This window comes from Kogia breviceps, chromosome 17 (assembly GCF_026419965.1).
Source record: "Kogia breviceps isolate mKogBre1 chromosome 17, mKogBre1 haplotype 1, whole genome shotgun sequence".
NCBI classification, from domain to species: Eukaryota; Metazoa; Chordata; class Mammalia; order Artiodactyla; family Physeteridae; genus Kogia; species Kogia breviceps.
In genome coordinates, this window is record NC_081326.1 from 41,281,618 (window position 1) to 41,301,949 (window position 20,332).

At 41.7% G+C, this 20,332-nt stretch overlaps 1 protein-coding gene and 1 long non-coding RNA gene across 12 annotated transcripts in view; one reads left to right on the forward strand and one right to left on the reverse strand.

The window, feature by feature from the left end:
* The window catches only part of LOC136792853 (uncharacterized), a 198,519-nt gene extending 189,755 nt beyond the window's left edge, over positions 1–8,764 (reverse strand). For 2 of the 4 annotated variants that reach the window (XR_010837370.1, XR_010837371.1), the window contains exon 1: positions 8,688–8,764. This is a non-coding gene — a long non-coding RNA (uncharacterized lncRNA). The remainder of the gene's footprint in view (positions 1–8,687) is intronic. The other 2 variants (XR_010837373.1, XR_010837372.1) reach the window with 2 other exon arrangements.
* A 43-nt stretch (positions 8,765–8,807) lies between these two features.
* The window catches only part of MTDH (metadherin), a 57,544-nt gene continuing 46,019 nt past the window's right edge, over positions 8,808–20,332 (forward strand). For 6 of the 8 annotated variants that reach the window (XM_059042469.2, XM_067017077.1, XM_067017075.1 and 3 more), the window contains exon 1: positions 8,814–9,529. In XM_059042469.2, the coding sequence (XP_058898452.1) occupies positions 9,149–9,529 (381 nt within the window). In that variant the 5' untranslated portion in view covers positions 8,814–9,148. Of the gene's footprint in view, positions 9,530–20,332 lie in introns of all 8 variants that reach the window. The other 2 variants (XM_067017076.1, XM_059042470.2) reach the window with 2 other exon arrangements.

Genomic DNA, 20,332 nt, shown 5'->3' on the forward strand with positions numbered 1-20,332 from the left:
GAAATACGTCCAGGTAAGACTTGGAGGAATCCTCAAAGAAGCCCAGGCATATGGCTACTTCGTCCTGGTCTGGTATCAAACCTCTCAAGCCATCGTGACTCTGGTGTCTCAGGAGATGGCCGACACTGGCCATTCCCTCACTGCCTGCTGAGCTTCTGATGCTCTCAAATGGAACCAGAGCAGGGCAGCATCATGTGACTCTTCTCCCTACTGAGGTGGGACCCCTGACGTTTCTAATCATCCTTTTCTCTGGTCTACTTGGGAAGGAGCCCCATGCTTTCCTGGCACTTCACTTGCTCTCAGGCTGCTCTCTTCTGCCTCTTTCCGGACAGGCTCACAGAACCACAGCAGAGCACTAGCCAGGAGACCAAAGAATGCTGCTTCCCTCCAGAGCAGCTCTGGTTAAGGTGGACGCTGACGACGCCTGACGACAGTCTTCCCTGTGCACAAAGTCAAGGCATTTTCTAAGGTTCAACAGAGAAGCTCCAGCTAGTGAAACCCACCACACTATACCCTTAACTGAAACTTGGCTACTCTAAGCATTTGGCTTACTCAGTAACACTGACTCAACCATAATATTCCAGAACAAAGGACAGCCAGAAATTTCCATACACATAGGTTGTTCATTGTTTTCATACAAAGTGTGTTACTCTAAATAAATTCCAAAAAGTCCAAATCTTTGAAAGTCAAACAATAGACTTGCAAGTTAGAAGGAGCATTTCCATTGCTGAGACCCACAAGATATATAAAATAGCTAATTACACTTCATCTTCTAGACTCGGTTTTTGACATACTGTCTACATTTTGCTTATGATATATAATTTTGTTTTTCTTTTTTCCTTCACAGTTGAATCCACAGTCAACCAGCTTAGTCCAATGGGTGCTCATTTGACCGAAGTGTCACAACTTTTGGCATGCCGTATCCATCTTCTCATGTTCCCTTAAGAAGTAAAACCCTGAGTTTTAGGTTGTAAAACTTGTAGCTAAGTTTGGCCATATGAGTAAGTTCTGGCCAACAGAATATGAGCAGAAGTGACACACACAATTTCTGGTTGCGCCCCTTAAATGGAAGATGTGTCTTTTTATCCTACTCCTTCTTATCCCATCTTAGTGCCTAAAAGTTAGATATGTTGACACGCCATCTAGGACCAAGCAGATGAGGCTAATATTTTAGGGCCACTGGTAGAACTGCAGGATGGAATGAGCCAACATATCAATATTATGTGAGAAATTAATCAGACTTAAATTCTATATTGTTCTATATTGTTTAAACCCCTGTAAGTCTTTGTTAAAGCACCTCATCCTGTATCCTAATTGAAACACTTTACAATTTCACTTTCATTTAGAATTTATGCTTTTGGTTAGTAATTGCTCTTTCATTTTCTCTAGCTGTTGCAGGGTATTTCAATCAAGGAGCAACAAAACATTCAAAGAACTATACAAATTTCTGTACAAAGAGGGATGGTAACTTTGTTAAAATTGGTAGATGTTAACATAATGTGATAGTTCAAAATGGTCATCTTATCAGCCAATTATAAAATCCAAATTCAGGGAACAAACCCTATTCTCAAGGTTACGCACAGTGCTGTCTACTAGCAAAGAACCATTAACACAGTCTGTTAGGGAAAGTGCACCTAAATATTGAACTTCGTTCTTGTTGGAACAACTAGGGCACAAACTAGAAGAAAGCATTCCAGTCATTCAAGATAAATGATTTCCTGTTGCTAAATCCTCTCAGGACATACAAACAAATTACTCTAAATCTATATTTAACAACCTTTTCAGTTTCGGTTTTAAAGTTAGCTAAGAATAGTTTGTTCAGAAGAGATAATGGACATGTTCAAAAAGTTTCTGATATAAACTGGGATTGTTGTAACTACAAGCAATTTCAGAAAGTAGATTGCTATGAGACACAAATTTGCACTCATAAATAATTCAGTTAGAGAATTAAGCGAGAAAGTAAGTGTTGAAAATTATAAAGATAAGGAAGAAGTCAGAAAAAGAGAAATAATTCTGAAATAAAGAGCACTAGTGCTAGAAGTTTTATTTCACTGGGATGCCCAATAAGACCATAATTTCTGTTTCTACTATGGCTACCACAAATAAAAGACAGTGAAGATAGAAGCAGTATTATTAGAAGAGGAGAAGAAATGTGTGTTTCTAGTCTTTCTAATTCTTTTTTGGGCTACCAAAATTGGATGAGAGAGGTAAGTCAGAAAATAGAAGCCCTAAATGTTGATGGATGAGAAAGAAATCACAGAGTTCAAAGAAGCCGTAAGGAATATCTGGAAGAAACTATGAGGACTTTCAGTTTAACAAACTATGAATAAGTCTTAAGAGGTTTCTCATTGCAAAATGAGGATTCATGGTAATAAATTAAGTTCTCTCAACTTCTTTTTTTTCCACTAATGGAACAGTGATCATCATGTCGTACAAAAACAGAATGCCAGTCATCCATGATTCTTCCCTCCCCTTTATCTCACCTTCTTACTGTCACTCACTGTCACACTTTCACTTCATTTCCACTGGGTTTAGGCACTTGGTCCCTCACACCCCAGACCACTGCAACAACCTCCATTCCACCCCACTCTCCAATCACCACATTTGTTAATTCATTAGTTGATCAAATATTAATAATAATAGGCAGTGCAGTAAGTGTTAGGGGTTCCACAGTACACAAGTAAGATGCCCTTCCTGCCCCCATGGAGCTTATGTTCTAGCCAGGGATACCAGCAAATCAATTTTATGGTATTCTTGCCCTTAAAGACTCTACCCCAGTGGTCCCCAACCTTTTTGGCACTAGGGACTGGTCTCATGGAAGACAATTTTTCCACGGGGGTGGGGGGTAGGGATGATGGTTCAGGCGGTAACGTGAGCGATGGGGAGCAGCAGATGAAGCTTCGCTCACTTGCCTGCTGCTCACCTCCTGCTGTGCGGTCCAGTTCCTAACAGGCCGTGGACCGTTACCAGCCCATGGCCCAGGGGTTGGGGACCCCTGCTCTATAGAACAATCCCAGGTCTCATCCTGTGTTATAAACAGAATTGTGTCCCCTCTAAAACTCCTACATTGAAGCCCTAACCCCCAATGTGACTGCATTTGGAGATACTGCCTTTAAGGAGGTAACTGGGGTTAAGTGAGGTCATGAGGGTGGAACCCTTATCCAATAGGACTAGTGTCCTTATAAGAAGAGGAAGAGACACCAAAGATTTCTCTCTCCCCCTGCACACACACAGATGAAAGGCCATGTGAACACACAGTGAGAAGGAAGCTGTCTACCAGACAAGTAGACAGGAAGAAACCAACCCTGAGGGCACCTTGATCTTAGACTTTCAGTCACAAGATCTATGAGAAAATAAATTTCTGTTGTTTAAGCCATCCAGTCTGTGGTCTTCTGTTATATAGCAGCCCAAGCTGACTAAGAAATCCTATTACTCTTATTCTCACCAAACAGGCACTATTCTCTAATACTAGCCCTCAGCTCCAGGGAAGCAAAATTCTCCAAAGACACACATCTTCTTTTCGGTTTTAAACCTTTAACCATGTTACTCCTCATCATCAATATTCCTGACAGTTTTAATAAAGAACGCCATTATTTCTTAAAGCATAAATATAGGCAAAGTTTGTTGATCTCTCTCTGAGATCCTTGTACCTATGATTGAAGCCTGTTTGGAACAGGAGGCCATAACTAAAGCACTAATGGGGGTTTTCTTACTCTAATTGCAGACAAAGCCCACACATGGAACTAAACACCTCTTAAGAACAGGAATCATAAATGTAAAGTAACTGCTTGCTTTTTACATTAACATCTGTCCAGCACTTTCACATATATAGATTTCATCAGATGCCCACAGAAGAGTAGGAAGCTGACAATTATCTTGACCAAAAACTAGACACAGCTATGAAATACTATTTTAAAGTAATTAGGTATTCCATATTACAGTTTTTTTGTTTTTATTTTTTCAGGAAAAAATGTATTCTAACTTATTTATCTGAAAAAGATACATTGTTTATCAAAAATGTCCTTTTTTGGTAAAGGAGGTAGATTTGTACTGAAGCAAGTAAAGCTCTCACATGTATTCACAAAATGGGTCATCAGGAATAAAGGTCACAACACAGACTAAAGGAATTTGTCCAAGTAGTAACCATACTTTACATATTGCAATTCACTTGCACCATATTCTGAGCAAAAACAATAGCAAACAAACAAACAAAAACACATTGAGTTCAAGTAATTCATCAAATTTAGGATTTCTTAGATGAAGCAAGGCCACACAAGAGTAATAAACTTATTAACTGCCAAGTTTATCTTTTCGATTACAATATCAGTTCTTTGGTCAGCTTTTGAGTATCTGAGGTTACTAATTTACTTAAACACTTTGGTCTTTCCCAGCAAGGACACCTGTGTCTTTCCCTTCTGCTCAGTCACCAGAATAGCTACTCATTTTTACAAACATTAAGTCTCAAATGAGGTTTGAGGTATTATTTTTTTTCTCTTGTCCTGCAGAGGTAACTTACCACCTTCTAAAGCTTCCCTCCCTGGTGGCACAGTGGTTGAGAGTCCGCCTGCCGATGCAGGGAACACGGGTTCGTGCCCCGGTCCGGGAAGATCCCACATGCCGCGGAGCGGCTGGGCCCGTGAGCCATGGCCGCTGAGCCTGCGCATCCAGAGCCTGTGCTCCACAACGGGAGAGACCACAACAGTGAGAGGCCCGCGTACCGGGGGAAAAAAAAAAAAAAAGCTTTCACAAGTGCAGAAAAACATCTTAAAATTTAACTGAAACCTTACAAGCTGTTTCTTTGATTTGTGAGCCTGTTTATATGAATGCTGCAGTCACCCTGCAGGTAAAGTTTCAACAAAGCAAACAAAACAAAACATTATTCTGATTAAAAGGATAGTATATATTCATACAAAATATTCAAACAATTCAGGAGAGTATACAGAAAAAAGTTTAAAAACACCCCAAAATCCTACTTCCCATATGTGGCTACTGTGAACTGCTGTAAAGATTTGGGCGAATATCTTTCCAGATGCTTCTCTATCCATGTATACCCATATACATATCCTAAAATTTTAATTATCTAATACTCAACATGTTATTCTGTAACCTGATGTTTTTCACTTAGCAGTGTGTCAGTGAATAATTGATATACATAGATGTATGTCATACTCTGGCTTCACAATATTCCTGTCCTTGTGTATGTCACAATGTATTCAAACAATCACCTCCTTAGGGTGCTTCCAATTTTTTGAGGTTGTAAACTACAATGTAATGACTATGCGATTCTACTTCTGCGTATTTGTCCAATTATTTATTTTGGACAATTTCTTAACAATTAGTTCTACTGCTGTGTAACAAATTACCACAAACTTAGCAACTTAAAACACATGCATTATCTCAGTTTCTGTGACTCGGGAGTCCAGGCACAGTTTAACTGGATCCTCTAAGGTCTCTTCAAGGCTGCAGTCAAGGCATAAGCAGGGCTGGGGTCTCACCTGAAGTCTCACTTGCAAATGATAAGGAGTTTTGAAAGTGTGATCAGAGCAAGGAAACCAAGAGGTACCTCCAACTCTCATCTCTCCTCTGGAGTCCAAATCCATGTATACCTGCCTATTTGATATCTTATCTGGGTCATTTGTACTCTCAAAATCAATGTGTATAAAACCAAGCTACTCACCTTCGCTGGCCAAACTTAGTTCTTTCCCAATATTCCCCATTTCAGTGAATGGCACCACAACTACCGAAGCCCGCGCGCCTAGAGCCCGTGCTCCGCAACAAGAGAAGCCACCGCAATGAGAAGCCCGCGCACCGCAACAAAGAGTAGCCCCCTCTCGCCACAACTAGAGAAAGCCCGCAGGCAGCAACGAAGATCCAATGCAGCCAAAGATAAATAAATAAACAAACAAACAAATAAATAAATGGATATAGTGCTGAGAAACCTTAAAAGCATAGATTGGTAAAAACTTTGTTAAAAATCCTATCAGTGGGAATTCCCCGGCAGTCCAGTGGTTAAGACTCTGCACTTCCATTGCTGAGGGCGAGGGTTCGATCCCTGCTTTCAGGGAACTAAGATCCCACAAGTCGCGAGGTGAGACCAAATAATAAATAAATAAATATATATATATATATATGTATCATTAAAAAAAATCCTATCGGCGAGCATGGAGCATGCCACCCCTATACACAGCTGTTCCACAGGGGTCATTTTTCAAAAACCTTCTGTGAACTGTTTTATTGAGGTATATTTGACATAAACTACAATATGTAAAGTACACAATTTGGTAAGTTTTGACATACATAAACCCATAAAAGCCACAGACCCATAAAACCATAATAATAAAGATAACATAGCCATCACTCCCCAAAGTTTCCTGCTGCCCCTTTTAAAGCCCTCCCTCCCACTGCTCCTTGGTCCCACTCCCTTCCCCAAGTCACCACTGATTTGCTGTCACTATAGATTAGTTTGCATTTTCTAGTTTTATACAAATGGAGTCATACAGTACATACTCTTTTTTGCCTGGCTTCTTTCACCTTCTTTCACTCAGCATAATTATGTTGAGATTCACCTATGTTGCTGCACGTATTTATGTCTGAGTGGTATTCCATTGTATGGGTCACTCTGACTCTCAGAATAAGCAGTGTTCATTCCCAACCCAGTTGCCTCCAGGAAAGAGGCTTCAGAAATGACGTTTTACATTTTTCTTAACTTTGCCATGTCCACGGAATTAGGATTCTGAGTCTGCCTAGGCCAGGCCTGATATTAACTCTTTTAGACAGCTTGCTTTGTCTTTCAAAGCATTCCTTCCTTTAAATTTTACCTAAACTTCATTCTCCTGCAAGTTAATAATCCTAACTTTGGGGGGCTACTGGTATGTTCCTGGTGAGCTTCATCAGGTGGGCTTTATCAAGTGACATGAATGTTCATGACCACATCAAATGCAAAACAGTCAATAGTGTATGACTCTATTTTTGTTCTTAAAATAAAAACTTAAAAAGATGACTGCAAAGTTATATATGAAAAATGATTATACCTGTATTACCAAAATACAGTAAACATTTTCTTTTTAAGATCAAAGGAGAGTCACGGAAAAAGAAAGAAGAAAGGTGACAGGATTTTACATAATCAATACTTGCTAGGCTGCCAAAGGAACGGGCAAACCCAGCTACTATTACTGTATAATAGCTTAATTCATAAATTCACAGGTGTTAACCTAGACTGGGCAGTGGAACTTCTTAGGAAAGTCATCATCCTTCATGTCTCTGGAACCAAAACATAAATGTAGAATGATAAATCTACTTTCATAAATAGAAGTGGAATTTGGAACCTTTTAGAGATGAAGTAGTTCCAATGACATCTTCTAAGTTTTGGGCCTTGTAATTTACACAACCTTTAATTATAAGTCTGTATAAAGCTTCGCAAGAGTAGCAGTTTATTTTTATTTATTATTTACCAAACTCCCTTCCACCCATTAATCGCAACATGCATTACAACACAGTTGCAAAGTAGGTCAAAATACTCCTAAATACATTTTTTGATTCGGTACTTATTAATATTACCCCCCTTTCTATTCTTTGAGAAAGACAGTTTTTAGTTCACTTAAGACACTTGCTTACATGCTAATTATCATTTAATGATAAAACACCCAGCTTCCTTACAGGGAAAGGTAACTTGGAAACCCTACGGCAGCCCCGAATATCTTTTTTTTTTTTTTTCTTTGCGGTACGCGGACCTCTCACTATTGTGGCCTCTCCCGTTGCGGAGCACAGGCTCCGGACGCGCAGGCTCAGCGGCCGTGGCTCACGGGCCCAGCCGCTCCGCGGCATGTGGGATCTTCCCGGACCGGGGCACGAACCCGTATCCCCTGCATCGGCAGGCGGACTCTCAACCACTGCGCCACCAGGGAAGCCGCCGAATATCACCTTTGTAACTGAGATCTGAAAATTCATTTCTTACCAACGCTACCCAGATATGGTCAACACAGCATATAAAAACAGAATTTTTGCAAACTCCTTTTGTGATCTTGCCCAAAAGCTTAAAATAAAACGCAACAAGGAATCTACCTCTACATGTAAAACACAATCCAGTATGCCTCTTATTATTTCTTATTAAAGCTACAAACGAGTAGGAAAAGAATATTGCCCACGGGCTTTCCAACTTTTGAATTCTGGAGACTAATAGCAGCGAGAGCAAGAGCGAAGGAGAGAAACCACGCAAAAGCGCCCTAGCCAGGCAAGCAAATAGTAGACAAAAGCAATGTAGCTAAGTTGGCCGTGAAGAGACAAACCCAATTTGTGAACTAAACCTATGCGCTGAAAGAAGAGTGACCGGTTTCAGACTCGGCTGAGCCCACCTGGAAACACCTAGCCGACCGGTGACCCAGGGAGAAAAAGCCGCTTCCACCCCGACACCACTACCAGAAAAAGAATGAAGAAAACAGACAGCTACTAGGGCAATTTTGACCCAGACCCCGTGACCCGATTCCTCGCTCTTCGCCCTCTTCCACACGCCCCCAACCCCCAGACTTCGCCGAGAGCCCCTCCCTGGGACTCATTCAAAGCGCCACGTCTCCTAGCTCCGGGCTACCAGCCATCCCGCAAAGACTTCCTCCGGTTAACCCCTCCCAGCCACCCGCCCAGAGTCACCGATCCCCAAGGCTCGGCGCCGCCACCAGGCCAGAAAAGCTCACCGCCAACTGCAGCCGCGGCGCGCTCGCTCCAACGGCTCCAGCCCCGCCCGGCCTCGCCTGCGCCCACGTGACACCCCACGCCCCGCCCACCGGCGCCCACGTGACCCGCTGCCCTGCTCCTAATCTACGCTCGCTGCGTGAATCGCGGCCGGAGCCGCCATTGTTCCGCCGAGGGAGGACAGCGGGGCCTGGCCCTGGCGCGGAGACGCCGCTTAGCGGCCGCCGCTGGAGACACTCCCTCCCGCCGGCCCCCTCCTCCTGGCGGCGGCGGAGTGAGGCTGACGGGGGGCACTGGGAGCCCCCTGTCCTGGCGGCGGCAGCGGCCGATCCCCGGCTCCGGCGCGAGGGGCGGCCGCAATGCGCTCGGCCTGAGGCGGTCCGGCCCGGCGTTTCCTTGAGACTGTTCCACGGCGTCTCTGCGCTCCGGCGTCATTCTGCGAGTACCCCTGACGGGAGGGAAGATGGCTACAGGGAGCTGGCTGGACGAGCTGGCCCAGCAGGCCGAGGAGGGCTCAGCCCGGCTGCAGGAAATGCTCTCGGTCGGCCTAGGCTTTCTGCGCACCGAGCTGGGCCTCGACCTGGGGCTGGAGCCGAAACGGTACCCGGGCTGGGTGATCCTGGTGGGCATGGGCGCGCTCGGGCTTCTGCTGCTCTTCCTGCTCGGCTACGGCTGGGCCGCGGCTTGCGCCGGCGCCCGCAAGAAGCGGAGGAGCCCGCCCCGCAAACGGGAGGAGGCGGCGGCCGCTCCGGGCCCGGCCGCTGACGACCTAGGCGTGCTGAAGAATCTCAGGAGCGAGGAGCAGAAAAAGAAGAACCGGAAGAAATTGCCGGAGAAGCCCAAAGTGAGTAGGGGAGGAGCGGCGGGAGAGTAGGGGCGAGGGGCCAGCGTGGAGGCCAAACGCGAGCCGCCCCAGCCGGGAATGGAAAAGGATAAGAGTGAGGGTAGTCGAGAGCCGGGACGCAGTCTCCCCAGGCGGAGGAGGTGGTCGGTGGACACGTTTCTTGGAGAACGGTGGAAACTCAGGGAGTATGGGACCGGTGGGGAAGGTGAGTTTGGGGGAAGTTAGACAGTGCGGGATATGTTTAAATAGAAGCGCCCGGCGGTCAGGTCATTTTCGGGAACCTTGACCGCCGGAACGACATGCCAACGTCCCCGAGGCGTGCTGGGTCGGCTGCATGTGTGTGCGGAGGCTGATGGGACCTGAAGGTGGGGAAGTTGTGGCAAGACTGCGCCGGGGAGGCAGAGCCTGGCTCCGGTCACACTGAGATGGGGAGATACGGCGTCCTGCAGACTCCGGGGCTGACTCAAGGCTTAAAGGTACCCAGGTCTGGACGCGCTTCCATTTTAGTTGGGACTGTTGAAGAGATACGGTGGCCCCCTCTCATTCCGATGCCTATGGCAAGTGGAGGCCGGACCTGGAGCAAGGCAAGAGGAGGGGGTCTGTTTTCTCGGGGCTCCGGGGCCCTCCGAGAGAGCGCACAGGCAAGTTCGGTGGAGCGGTGTGGGCGGTTTTGAAATAGAGTAAAGGGATGACAGAGCAGAAAGGCGCAGGCTGCGCGAGGCGTTCCGGCACCAATTTACCGGGCCACGTGTGGAAATGCAGAGAGCATCACAGCCGTTTTATCATGCCTTCGCGTTTTATTTCTGCGGCCTTTAAGGCCATTTCGGTTCTCCCACTGGAACGTTCTTGGTTTTATTCATTTTTTTAAAAAATACCGTGCAGTTGAGCAGGGTATGGAGGGTGTGCAAAATGAGAAGCAGTTCCTAACGTATCTTTATAGCCACTGGATTTAGCTCTTCCCCTTTTCAGTACGATAAAGTACAATATTGTGTGACCTGCGCTCTGACTTGCTAGAGAGTGAAAAGTATACATGTGAGAGTTAGTCAGTCATGGAAACTAATACAGGAGACAGATTCAAAAATAATTCTAATATTTTGTACACTGACAGGTGCTGTAGAGGTGTGAGCAGTATAAATGAGGGTTAGAGAGTGGGAGACTATTTCCATTGGAGGGATTTAGGCAAGTTATTGGAGGAAGTGAGATCTGTGTTGAAGCTAAAGTAATGAGAGTATGGTTGGTAACAGTACAAAGGATAAGGCTGTACTAGAGATGTGACAGGTCACAGTTACTGCATTATTAGGTCTAGATTAGACCTGCTGATTAAGAGGATGCAAGATACATGCAAGACCTGGAAAAGGAAACAACTTTGTCAGTGTGAATACCACCTTAGGGTAGGGGAAGAGAAACTACAAGTGATTTGGAACATAGGTAATTATATTTAAACTTGTAGAGAGTATCAAGGATTACCAGAAAGTAATGTTATGGTGGAAATAAAGAACTTGGCTCCAAGACAGGAAAGAAGGTGATCTTGAAAACAACACATACATTAATAAGCCTAGGACCAGTGTGGATGAAGCAGGATGTGAAAATTTCAAAGCCCTGTTTGGGACGTCTGGAATTTCAGATAGACTTGGGTCAAGAGACAGGTGCTCCAAGAGCCCACCCGAAGTGCATCACAACGCTTGGATGACCCATCTGAAGAATGAACACAGACGGGCTCCTGTGGAACTTGTGCTGTGAAAAATGCTTATCAAACTTAGTACTTATTCCTTCTGCTTTTCATTTGAGTTAAGGAAAGGAGAATGAATAAATAAATCCAGTATTAGCTTTGGGGAGTGGAGAATGGGAAGACTAATCGAGTGGTTGAATGTTAATCGCGTGAGAAAACATATTTGCTTACCTAATGGTAAAGTTGTGTTGAAGAAGTTCATCAGCATTTACGAAACTGTGGCTTTCAAACGTTTTTGCAACCTACAGTGAAAACATTTTACATTGCAGTACCCCCCACACATGTATCAAACTATTCTAATTGTTTTTCTTTTAATGATATTTGTGACTCACTAAATTGGTTTCACATTTGATTGTGAGGCATGACCCATTAGAAAAACACTGCTTTATAGGGTTAAGAAATATAAGCTTCCATTTATTTAGTTAGTACTCATATGGTTTGCACTGTGCTAAATATTTACTTGGGGAAAAGCAGGATACTGCTTGCAAATTGAAGTAAGTAAAAAGGAATACAATATTCATATGTCTCACAGTGAAGGAAATACAAAAGTAAAAGCTTAGTTTTCCCCCAGGGAGCTGCTTATTCCAGTTATGGAAAAAGATATCAGAAAACCCTAGTGTGGGCCCAAGTGGCCAGGAAAAACCTTATCACAGAATTTGACTTTGAAAGTGGGAGAGACTGAAGAAATAGCAATGGCTCAGGGGAGGAAGATTTAACTCTGTCAGCCTGGCAGGAATTAGGACCTCTAAATTTGAGTAAGGCATTTAACCATGCTCCGATTAGCTTATCTTGTTTATAAATTGAAGATCTTAGTTGAGTTAAAACACTGTAGGATTCCTCAGAGTGTTAACCCTAACTACTTGCAATAGACTTACTTTGGGGTTTTTTGGGGTTTTTTTTTTTTGGTCGTGCCACATGGCCTGTGGGATCCTAGTCCCACAGGTCCCTGACCAGGGATCCAACCAGCGTCCCCCGCATTCGAAGCATGGAGGCTTAACCACTGGAGCACCAGGGAAGTTAAATGGTGTAGATTCCCGAGTCCTACTGCAGATCTTGTAAATTCAGAATCTGTGGAACTGGATTCAGGGAATCTGCATTTTTAACAAGCTCCCTTGCCTATGAGTTTGAAAATCATTCCCTGCAATAGGACCATAAGATCCATAGTATAAGAGAGATCTCTAAATGGAGTCATGTTTAATTTTATGATCCATCTTTTATTACTACATCATTCTGATAAACATTTTAAGATTTACTTAATTCTGATTCAAGTGGAATCAGTGATGTCAACTGGTACAGTTTTTTAAAAGGACATTCCATATTTGTTTATTTTATTTTCATCCTTTCAGTCCATCCTTTTTAGTTTTCTCTTAAATCATTCCAAATTTTACAACTCGAATTTTCAAAATTTGTTTCTAGTTGCCTTCTTTTATTTGTAGAATAGATGTCGTTTAGCTTTTTAACATCTATTCATAAGCATTTTTTTTTAGTTCTTATATCGGTTTGCTTTTTATCCCCTAATTTCTTGCCATAAGTTTTGGGGGGCATGAATTGCAGTTCATTCCCCTGTTAAAAGTGAAGGGAGTGATGAAGGGGGCAGCACTTTTCACTGGGCTAAGCTCTTGGCATTTTTGGAAATCATTGTTTTCATACATGTATTTTTCATGACACCTAGTTCATTGTGAGTGTTAAATAGGCACTCAGTAAATATTTTTCACATAACTTAATCTGCGGTGATATGGATGGACATAAGATCTCAGATAACTGGTCTTTAACAATTGTTGCTTTGAATTTCAACTGGAAGCAGGTAACCAAGATCATCGTCAAAGAAAATTCATTTTAATGGACAAGTTTTTTTCATATTAGTTTAGGAATTTTCATAAAGACTTGCCATAGTGCGATTGTTAATATCTATAAGCTCAGTAAATAAAAGAGTAGTGTTTTGTCTTGTTTGCTACTGTATAACCTTGCACGGTACTGGCAGTCAATAAGTAATTATTGAATACATAATATAGTAAGATGTCCCACCAAAGTATTTATGCAACATACTCCTATTTTTCATGCCTAGTAAATTCCATGTGAGCCACCTATTTATTTTTACAGTGGAAAATGTCTGTGTTTGCCTCATCTGGCTAAAATTTTGTAAGGTCCATCTTTCTACAGGCAATAAATCATTCTAATAATATGCTGTGTCTTTTGTAGTCATTACTTCTTTTCCAGTTTCACTGCCACTGCCCTAGTTGTGGACTTTATTACCTTTTACTTAAGCTGTCCTAACAGCATCCTAACTGGTTTTCCTGCTTCCAGTCCCTTTGTGGCCAGTCCTTTCTACCCACTCGTGCCAGCTAAATCTTTTAAAGCCCAGCTCTGATCATGTGACTTTCAAGTTCACATCTTTTCAGTAGTTCCCCAACACCTGTTGAATAAGATCCAGTGACATGGCACTCAAGCCTTTTCATGATCGAACCCCATCTTAGATTTATCTCATACCAGTACCCCTAAGACATTACCATTAGCTAGACATCAGTCTCTTTATTCATATTATCTTCTTCTGTTCATATCATTTTTTCTAAAAGGCCTATTTTTTCTGTATCTCTACCAATTTCTACCTATCCTTCAAGGCCCAGCTACATTGCTGCCTTTACTATAAAGCCTCCTCTAGCTCCCCAGCTAGAGTTAGTCTCCTTTTTTATGTTTATTTTATATTTTTTATGAGAGCTGAAACAAGAAGGCAGAGCATTGCCTGGGAATGTGCTTGTAGGATGACTCAGATCTTTTCACAGCTCTGTACATGTCCAAGAATGACAAGTATTGATTTTGGGGTTAGAAATAAATTTTAGTGAGTAAGCAAATTTGCCAATATGGAATCATCAGATAGTGGTGATCAAGTGTTTATTTGCCTGTATTTGTAACTGGACTATTCCTCTCATCTCCAAAACCTCATGTCTAGATGTACACTGGATTTCTTCAATTAGAAACCTGATGTTTGTCTCAAAAACTTTAACATCGCCAAAACAGGGCTTACAATCCCTGCCCTCTTCCAGTCTTCCCCATTTCTGTAAATGACTCTGCCATTCCTTCAGTTATTTAAGCCAAAAATCTAAGAATCGTTCCTCGTTCTTCTCTTTTCCTTACCTCCTCATCTTCACCTCATATCCTAATCCTTCAGCAAGTGCCATCAGTTTTATCTCCAAAACGTATATTTAGTGCAACTATTATCACCTTAACTCACTTGTACAGCAGTAGCTTCTGTTGGCTGCCTCCAGTCCTTCCTCAACACCCTAGTAAGGAGTCTTTTTAAAAACAAGTCACAATCTTGTCTAAAACGAACATTTCAGTAGCTTTTGCGTTTAAAATCTAAACTTCTTTCCTGTATGGCCCAGCACCTGCTTCTTTTTCTAAGAAGTTTTGAGTTTGTTTCCTCTCGTTTGCTACCTTCACCTGTAGTAATCTTTTTCAGTTCTTCAAACTCTCACAACCCAGTACCTTTACTTGAGCTGTTATTATCACTTCTAGAACCATCTTGACCCCACTGTTCTAATCAGTCTTTAGATCTCACTTTAAAACTCACCTTCCCAGAAGATGCTTTCCTGATCAACGTATTTGAAATAGGCCTCCCCTTTTATTTTCTGTCTTAACCTCTTTATATGTGTTTCCTTTATTGTAGTTTGTAAATTGTCTGGTAACTTACTCATTTCCTTTTGCTCTGGGTCTTTTCTCTCCACTAGATTATAAGCCTTGATATGGGATAGCAAGCAGTGACTGGCATATAACAGCCTTTGATAATTATTTGTTAAACTAAATGCTGAATAAGGTATCTAAAATGACATCTCACTGTTTAGTTGAATAATCTGTTATTGGGCTAAATTGTCTTTTAAGATATTCTCAATAGAATTATGTCTTTTATTCATTGGTGGTGGTTTTGCCATGTCATCCCAGGTATTACTAAAGTTACGTGTCATCTACAGGATTTTCTTTTTCCCTTTTAAGTCACTAGTCCCCATAGTTTTAAGTCTTAGAAGAATACTCATTTGACTTAAAAATCCTGAGTGATAGGTAAAACAAACATTCCTGATTTTACAAAAAGGAATCTTGAGTTTCAGAGAGATTATGTGACTTATTCAAGGTCATAGAGCAAAGGCATTTCAAAGGCAAAACAATATCCTGATTTCTAGTCTAAGAACTCACTGTTATTTCCATTATACCTCTCTGATTTTTTTTTTTAACAGCTCTTTTTTTATTTTTATTTTTTGGTGGTACGCGGGCCTCTCACTGTTATGACCTCTCCCTTTGTGGAGCACAGGCTCCGGACGCACAGACTCCGTGGCCATGGCTCACAGGCCAGGCCGCTCCGCGACATGTGGGATCTTCCCGGACCAGGGCACGAACCCGTGTCCCCTGCATCGGCAGGCGGATTCTCAACCACTGCGCCACCAGGGAAGCCCTAACCTCTCATTTTGATAGCATGTTCCAGGATATTATACTGCATTCAGAGAACAAATCTCATTTTCTCAGTCAGTTACAACTTTATTGCTTTTAAATTTTACTTTTAGAATCAGAAGTTTCTGCTGAAAATTATAATGACCTTTACAGAAGCTCCAGAATTTTGCCTCTATTTGTTTGGTTACGTGACAGTACTTTTTCATCCTGTCATTTTCTTCTGCCAGAGGCCTTGCAGAAAAGACCTTCAATAGTTCTGACAGAAGAGACCTTAAATAGTCGTGCTCATCTTAAATACCAAGAGCAGCAGTAAACCCTCCGAACACTTGTTTTTGTTGCACTTTGGCTTTATTGAGTAATGTACTACTTCTCAAGGTTGTGAAAGCCTTGAAAGCATTTTCAAATGATTGTTACTATTATTACTATTCAAACAAAATCATAAGATCTCTGTGAGGAGTTGTTATCTGACCAGTTTTATTTGGCCACGCTGCGCGGCTTGTGGGATCTTAGTTCCCCGACGAGGGATTGAACCCAGCCCTTGGCAATGAAAGCGCCAAGTCCTAACCACTAGATCACCTGGGAATTCCTGTCCAGTTTTTAAATTTACTCTGTTTTCTCTCGACAACTATGCTAGTGGTTTTCAAACTGTTCCACAGAATGCCAGTGTTCCAGAAGGCATCCATCAGGATCTGAGAAAGAATTACATGGATATGTGTCTGCTGTATCACCTGTAATCCTTATCTCAGTACCCATCTGACATAAAGCCTTGAAAACCAATGCGGTATTTAGTGTTTCAGAAATCATCTTTAGAATAATTTGGCCGTGTGATAGGTATTGAATGTCATCTCTCTAGCCTATAAAAGTAGCCCTGGGCATTCCTGATGCAATCAACAAAGAGATGTTTTGGATTCCCTGAAGAGGATTTAGTTTTGGCTAGCTGTTGAGAAGGCACAAGGATCTTCACCCTAAAGGAAATAACTCAGGATATATAGCAAGATTTTGCAAATTTGATTTATAGGCCATATTTATAAGATTATCCTTTTAGTTTTTAGGAGTTTAAAATTGGGGTTGAATTTTAAAATAAGTTGGTAAATTACTGTGACTGAAGCTGTAGTTTATTTGTATGTTTAGTTTATGTAATTGATATGTGCACAGCATTTGGCAGGAAAAAACAATTTGTGTTTTCAAATGACAAGAAATTGTTCTGTCTTGAATATGTATCAGCACTCTTCACAACTAAAACTAAGAAACTGACAAAGACTAAGTCTTGTCCATTAAATGAGATAATGCATGTGCTTGGCACATGGCAAATACTTGGAAATTATTAGGTCTGTCAGCTAAAGATGATATCTCTTGAATTTCCATGATGTCTTGCCTTTATTTTTTTTATCATGGACATAATATGTAGTCTTATGCTTCCTGTATGCTCAGTATAATTTCCAGATAAGAAAATTGAGACTCCAGTGAAGTAGTAACTTGTCCAGGGTGATAGACATTTGGGGATTCAACCATGGTCTCAGCTTGCCTTCAAAACTCATACTCTTCTCCTTTAAGAGGCTGGGGAATGGGGCCTTTGGTGGAGGGGGTGGGACACAGAGTACATCTTTTGTCTGCTATTTTAGTGTGTGCTATTGTATACCTGTGTTCTTCCTTTGCTTTGATCTAAGCTTCTGGAGGGCAGGAATTGTGCCTCACTTGTCTTTGTTTCAAGGTTTTAAGGGTTCTGCATATTACTCTACTGAGTTCACTTACTGGATATTGAGTGAATGAACATGAATGATTATTGCATAATTTTTTTAGAAAACAGTGAAACTATAAGCAGCTTTTTAAAAAAGAAAGATAGTATGACATGTCTCTAGAGCAAGCCTGGACTATTTCTTGCCTCTGAGAGGATATATTTACTCATCATTTGTATTCTGTTAACTTCCCAAAAGAATTTGTACCTGGAGCATTGGGCCCATTGGATACATGTACAGTTTGTTAGCCCTCTTGACCACCAGGACTTAACATTTATTGTGAGCTTGCTAGTATGAAAAATGACTTGAGTGCTGGAACATGGGATGAGGATATGGGCCATCATAGCTTTGGAGAGGAAAGGATATTGAAGGAAAGAAACTGTTTCTTGAGCAAGTAAAGTATGCTTTCACATGTTTCCTCATTTACTGTCACTTTAACAAGTTACATAAAACAAGTTACATATTTTTTTGTATTTACAAATGATGAAGTTGATGGTTAAGTCAAGGAAAGTGCTTAAAGTCACGGTGATTAAATATGGAAGTTGGGCCTTAATCCCAGGTTGTCCATTCCAATAGTCTTTTCATATTTCACTTTTTTTTGGTAGTTAGTAGACTGCCCTTCTAGTTTCTGAACTTAAGTGGACTTCCCTGGTGGTGCAGTGGTTAAGAATCCGCCTGCCAATGCAGGGAACACGGGTTCGGGAAGATCCCACGTTCCACAGAGCTCACGGGCCACAACTGCTGAGCCCATGAGCCACAACTGCTGAAGCCCGGGCACCTAGAGGCCATGCTCCGCAACAAGAGGAGCCACCGCAGTGAGAAGCCCACACACCGCAACAAAGAGTAGCCCCCACTTGCCGCAACTAGAGAAAGCCCACGCGCAGCAATGAAGACCCAACACAGCCCAAACTAAATAAAATAAATTTTTTTTAATTAAGAAAAAAATAAATAAACTTAAGAAGTTTCAAAGTAATTTGAAGTCATGGTTTTTACATTTCATGGCTAAAAATAAAATTTTTATAACTAAGTGAAAATAGGATTCTAAATGCTTTCATTTTAGAAGTGTCAAATGTTAAACCTTGTATATGTTTACCTTAGCTATAGATTGTTCTGCAATTTAGAATCAGTTTAACAGATATATAAAGGCCACTCAAATGGAGTAGAAGTCTATTATTAAGCATATCTTCTTATTCTAAACCTTAAAACTCCCAGAGGGCAGATTCCTTTCATATGCCCTTGTCCCTAGCACGGTGCCTTGTACTTAAGTACTTAACAAATGTTTATGGAATTAGTAAATTGGAGATTGACTAACATGAAGAATTTTATTTCCTTGAGTAGTTATCAAATAAGACCCTGTTCCCCTGCTGTATGGCCCCGTCCTCCAGTTTATTTTCCTGATTGTCAGCTAGGTGTCTTCATTCTGCCTTACCACCCTCCCAACACACACGTTCTTTTGTGAATGTATTTTTTAAAAGGATCTGGGATGGGAGTTGAGGGAATGTTTAGTAGTAAGGCTGACATGGCATTGTCTACAAGTTTATCCATGTAAGAAATGATTATATCATTTTTCTGTTATTGGTTGATTTTCACCAAATTTGATGGACATTTTGGGGTGGTATAATTTAAAATATAGATTGCATGCTATGTATAAAATTAACTTTGGTTGGCCCTGGAGGGGAACACCTCAAAATTTTCCAGAGAATTTTAAACCGAGGTACAGCGAGAGGCCCGTGTAATTCTAAACTGTAGAAACAACACCATATATATTATAAAGTCTCTATGATCAGAGAAGATACTTGGCATGTAAAACCCAGTGTGGAAGTCACATTGGATTTGAAGTGTTAGTTTGAGATTAGTTCTTTTCGTGTGAGCAGATCTACATAACATGCTTCCATTTAGGGATTTGCTAATTCAAATGTGGTTAATGCTTTACCAGGACAAGGCTTCCTTGACCAGCTAGTAGAGATCAGATTAGTGCTGTTGATAGGTAGGAGAGGCACAGCCACCATAGTGTATCCTCTTTTCCTGCTACCTAAGAATGCTCTTGACTTTTCCCTTGGGGTAGGGGGCTTATTATTTCATGGTATCACGCATTTGTGGGGAGCTGTTGATGACTTACGGGACCCCAATAGTTATGAGACCTATATAAAGCCCAAAAGTTACTGGAAAATTGGGAAATCTGCATAGACCAGAGGGAACAGCTGCAGTTCTAGCCGCTAGGTAAGTTGTTGCAAAGAAGGAAGTAAAATTGGCACAGGTTGGAACGTGGGACCACCTTTGTCTTGCTGATCATTGCAGAGCCTGTGAAATGGAGACTGAGTGTTCCTCTCTTGGTCACTGATTGAGGACTTCAGACTTTGTATTTGTCCAGAAGGAAACATTGTTTCATCTTTCATTTGGGAGGCTCTATCAGCATTGTTTGCAGTTGTCTCAAAGGAATTGCATTGAACTTTTTAGCGGTTTTTAAGATAGTTTTTAACCACTGAATTTCACCTTTTTACAGTTAGTATATAAATTAAAATGACTCAGTTTAGTCATTTACATGAGTAAAATGGAGGTATCATATAAGTGACTATGATAGTTTGCTGAAGGGATTAGTTAAATGAAGTTTCACAGATGTGAGGCTTGTGAGCTGCCACGTGAAGAGAGGGAAACTGTGTGGACTTAGAGCTGTAAGATTGGTCAGTTGGAGTAAAGCTTACATGGAAAGGTAAGGACGACCCCAGAAAATCAGAAAAAGTAAGTTTGACTAGTCTGAAATAAGAAATGGCTTACGAGAATTGACAAGTAAGATGGTGATACTGGAAAGTAGAATTAAATAAAGTTTTATATTCCTGATGTGGATATGGCTCTAAGCCCAAATTCCTTTCTGGGATTTCTGACCTTTCTCAATGCATTGTT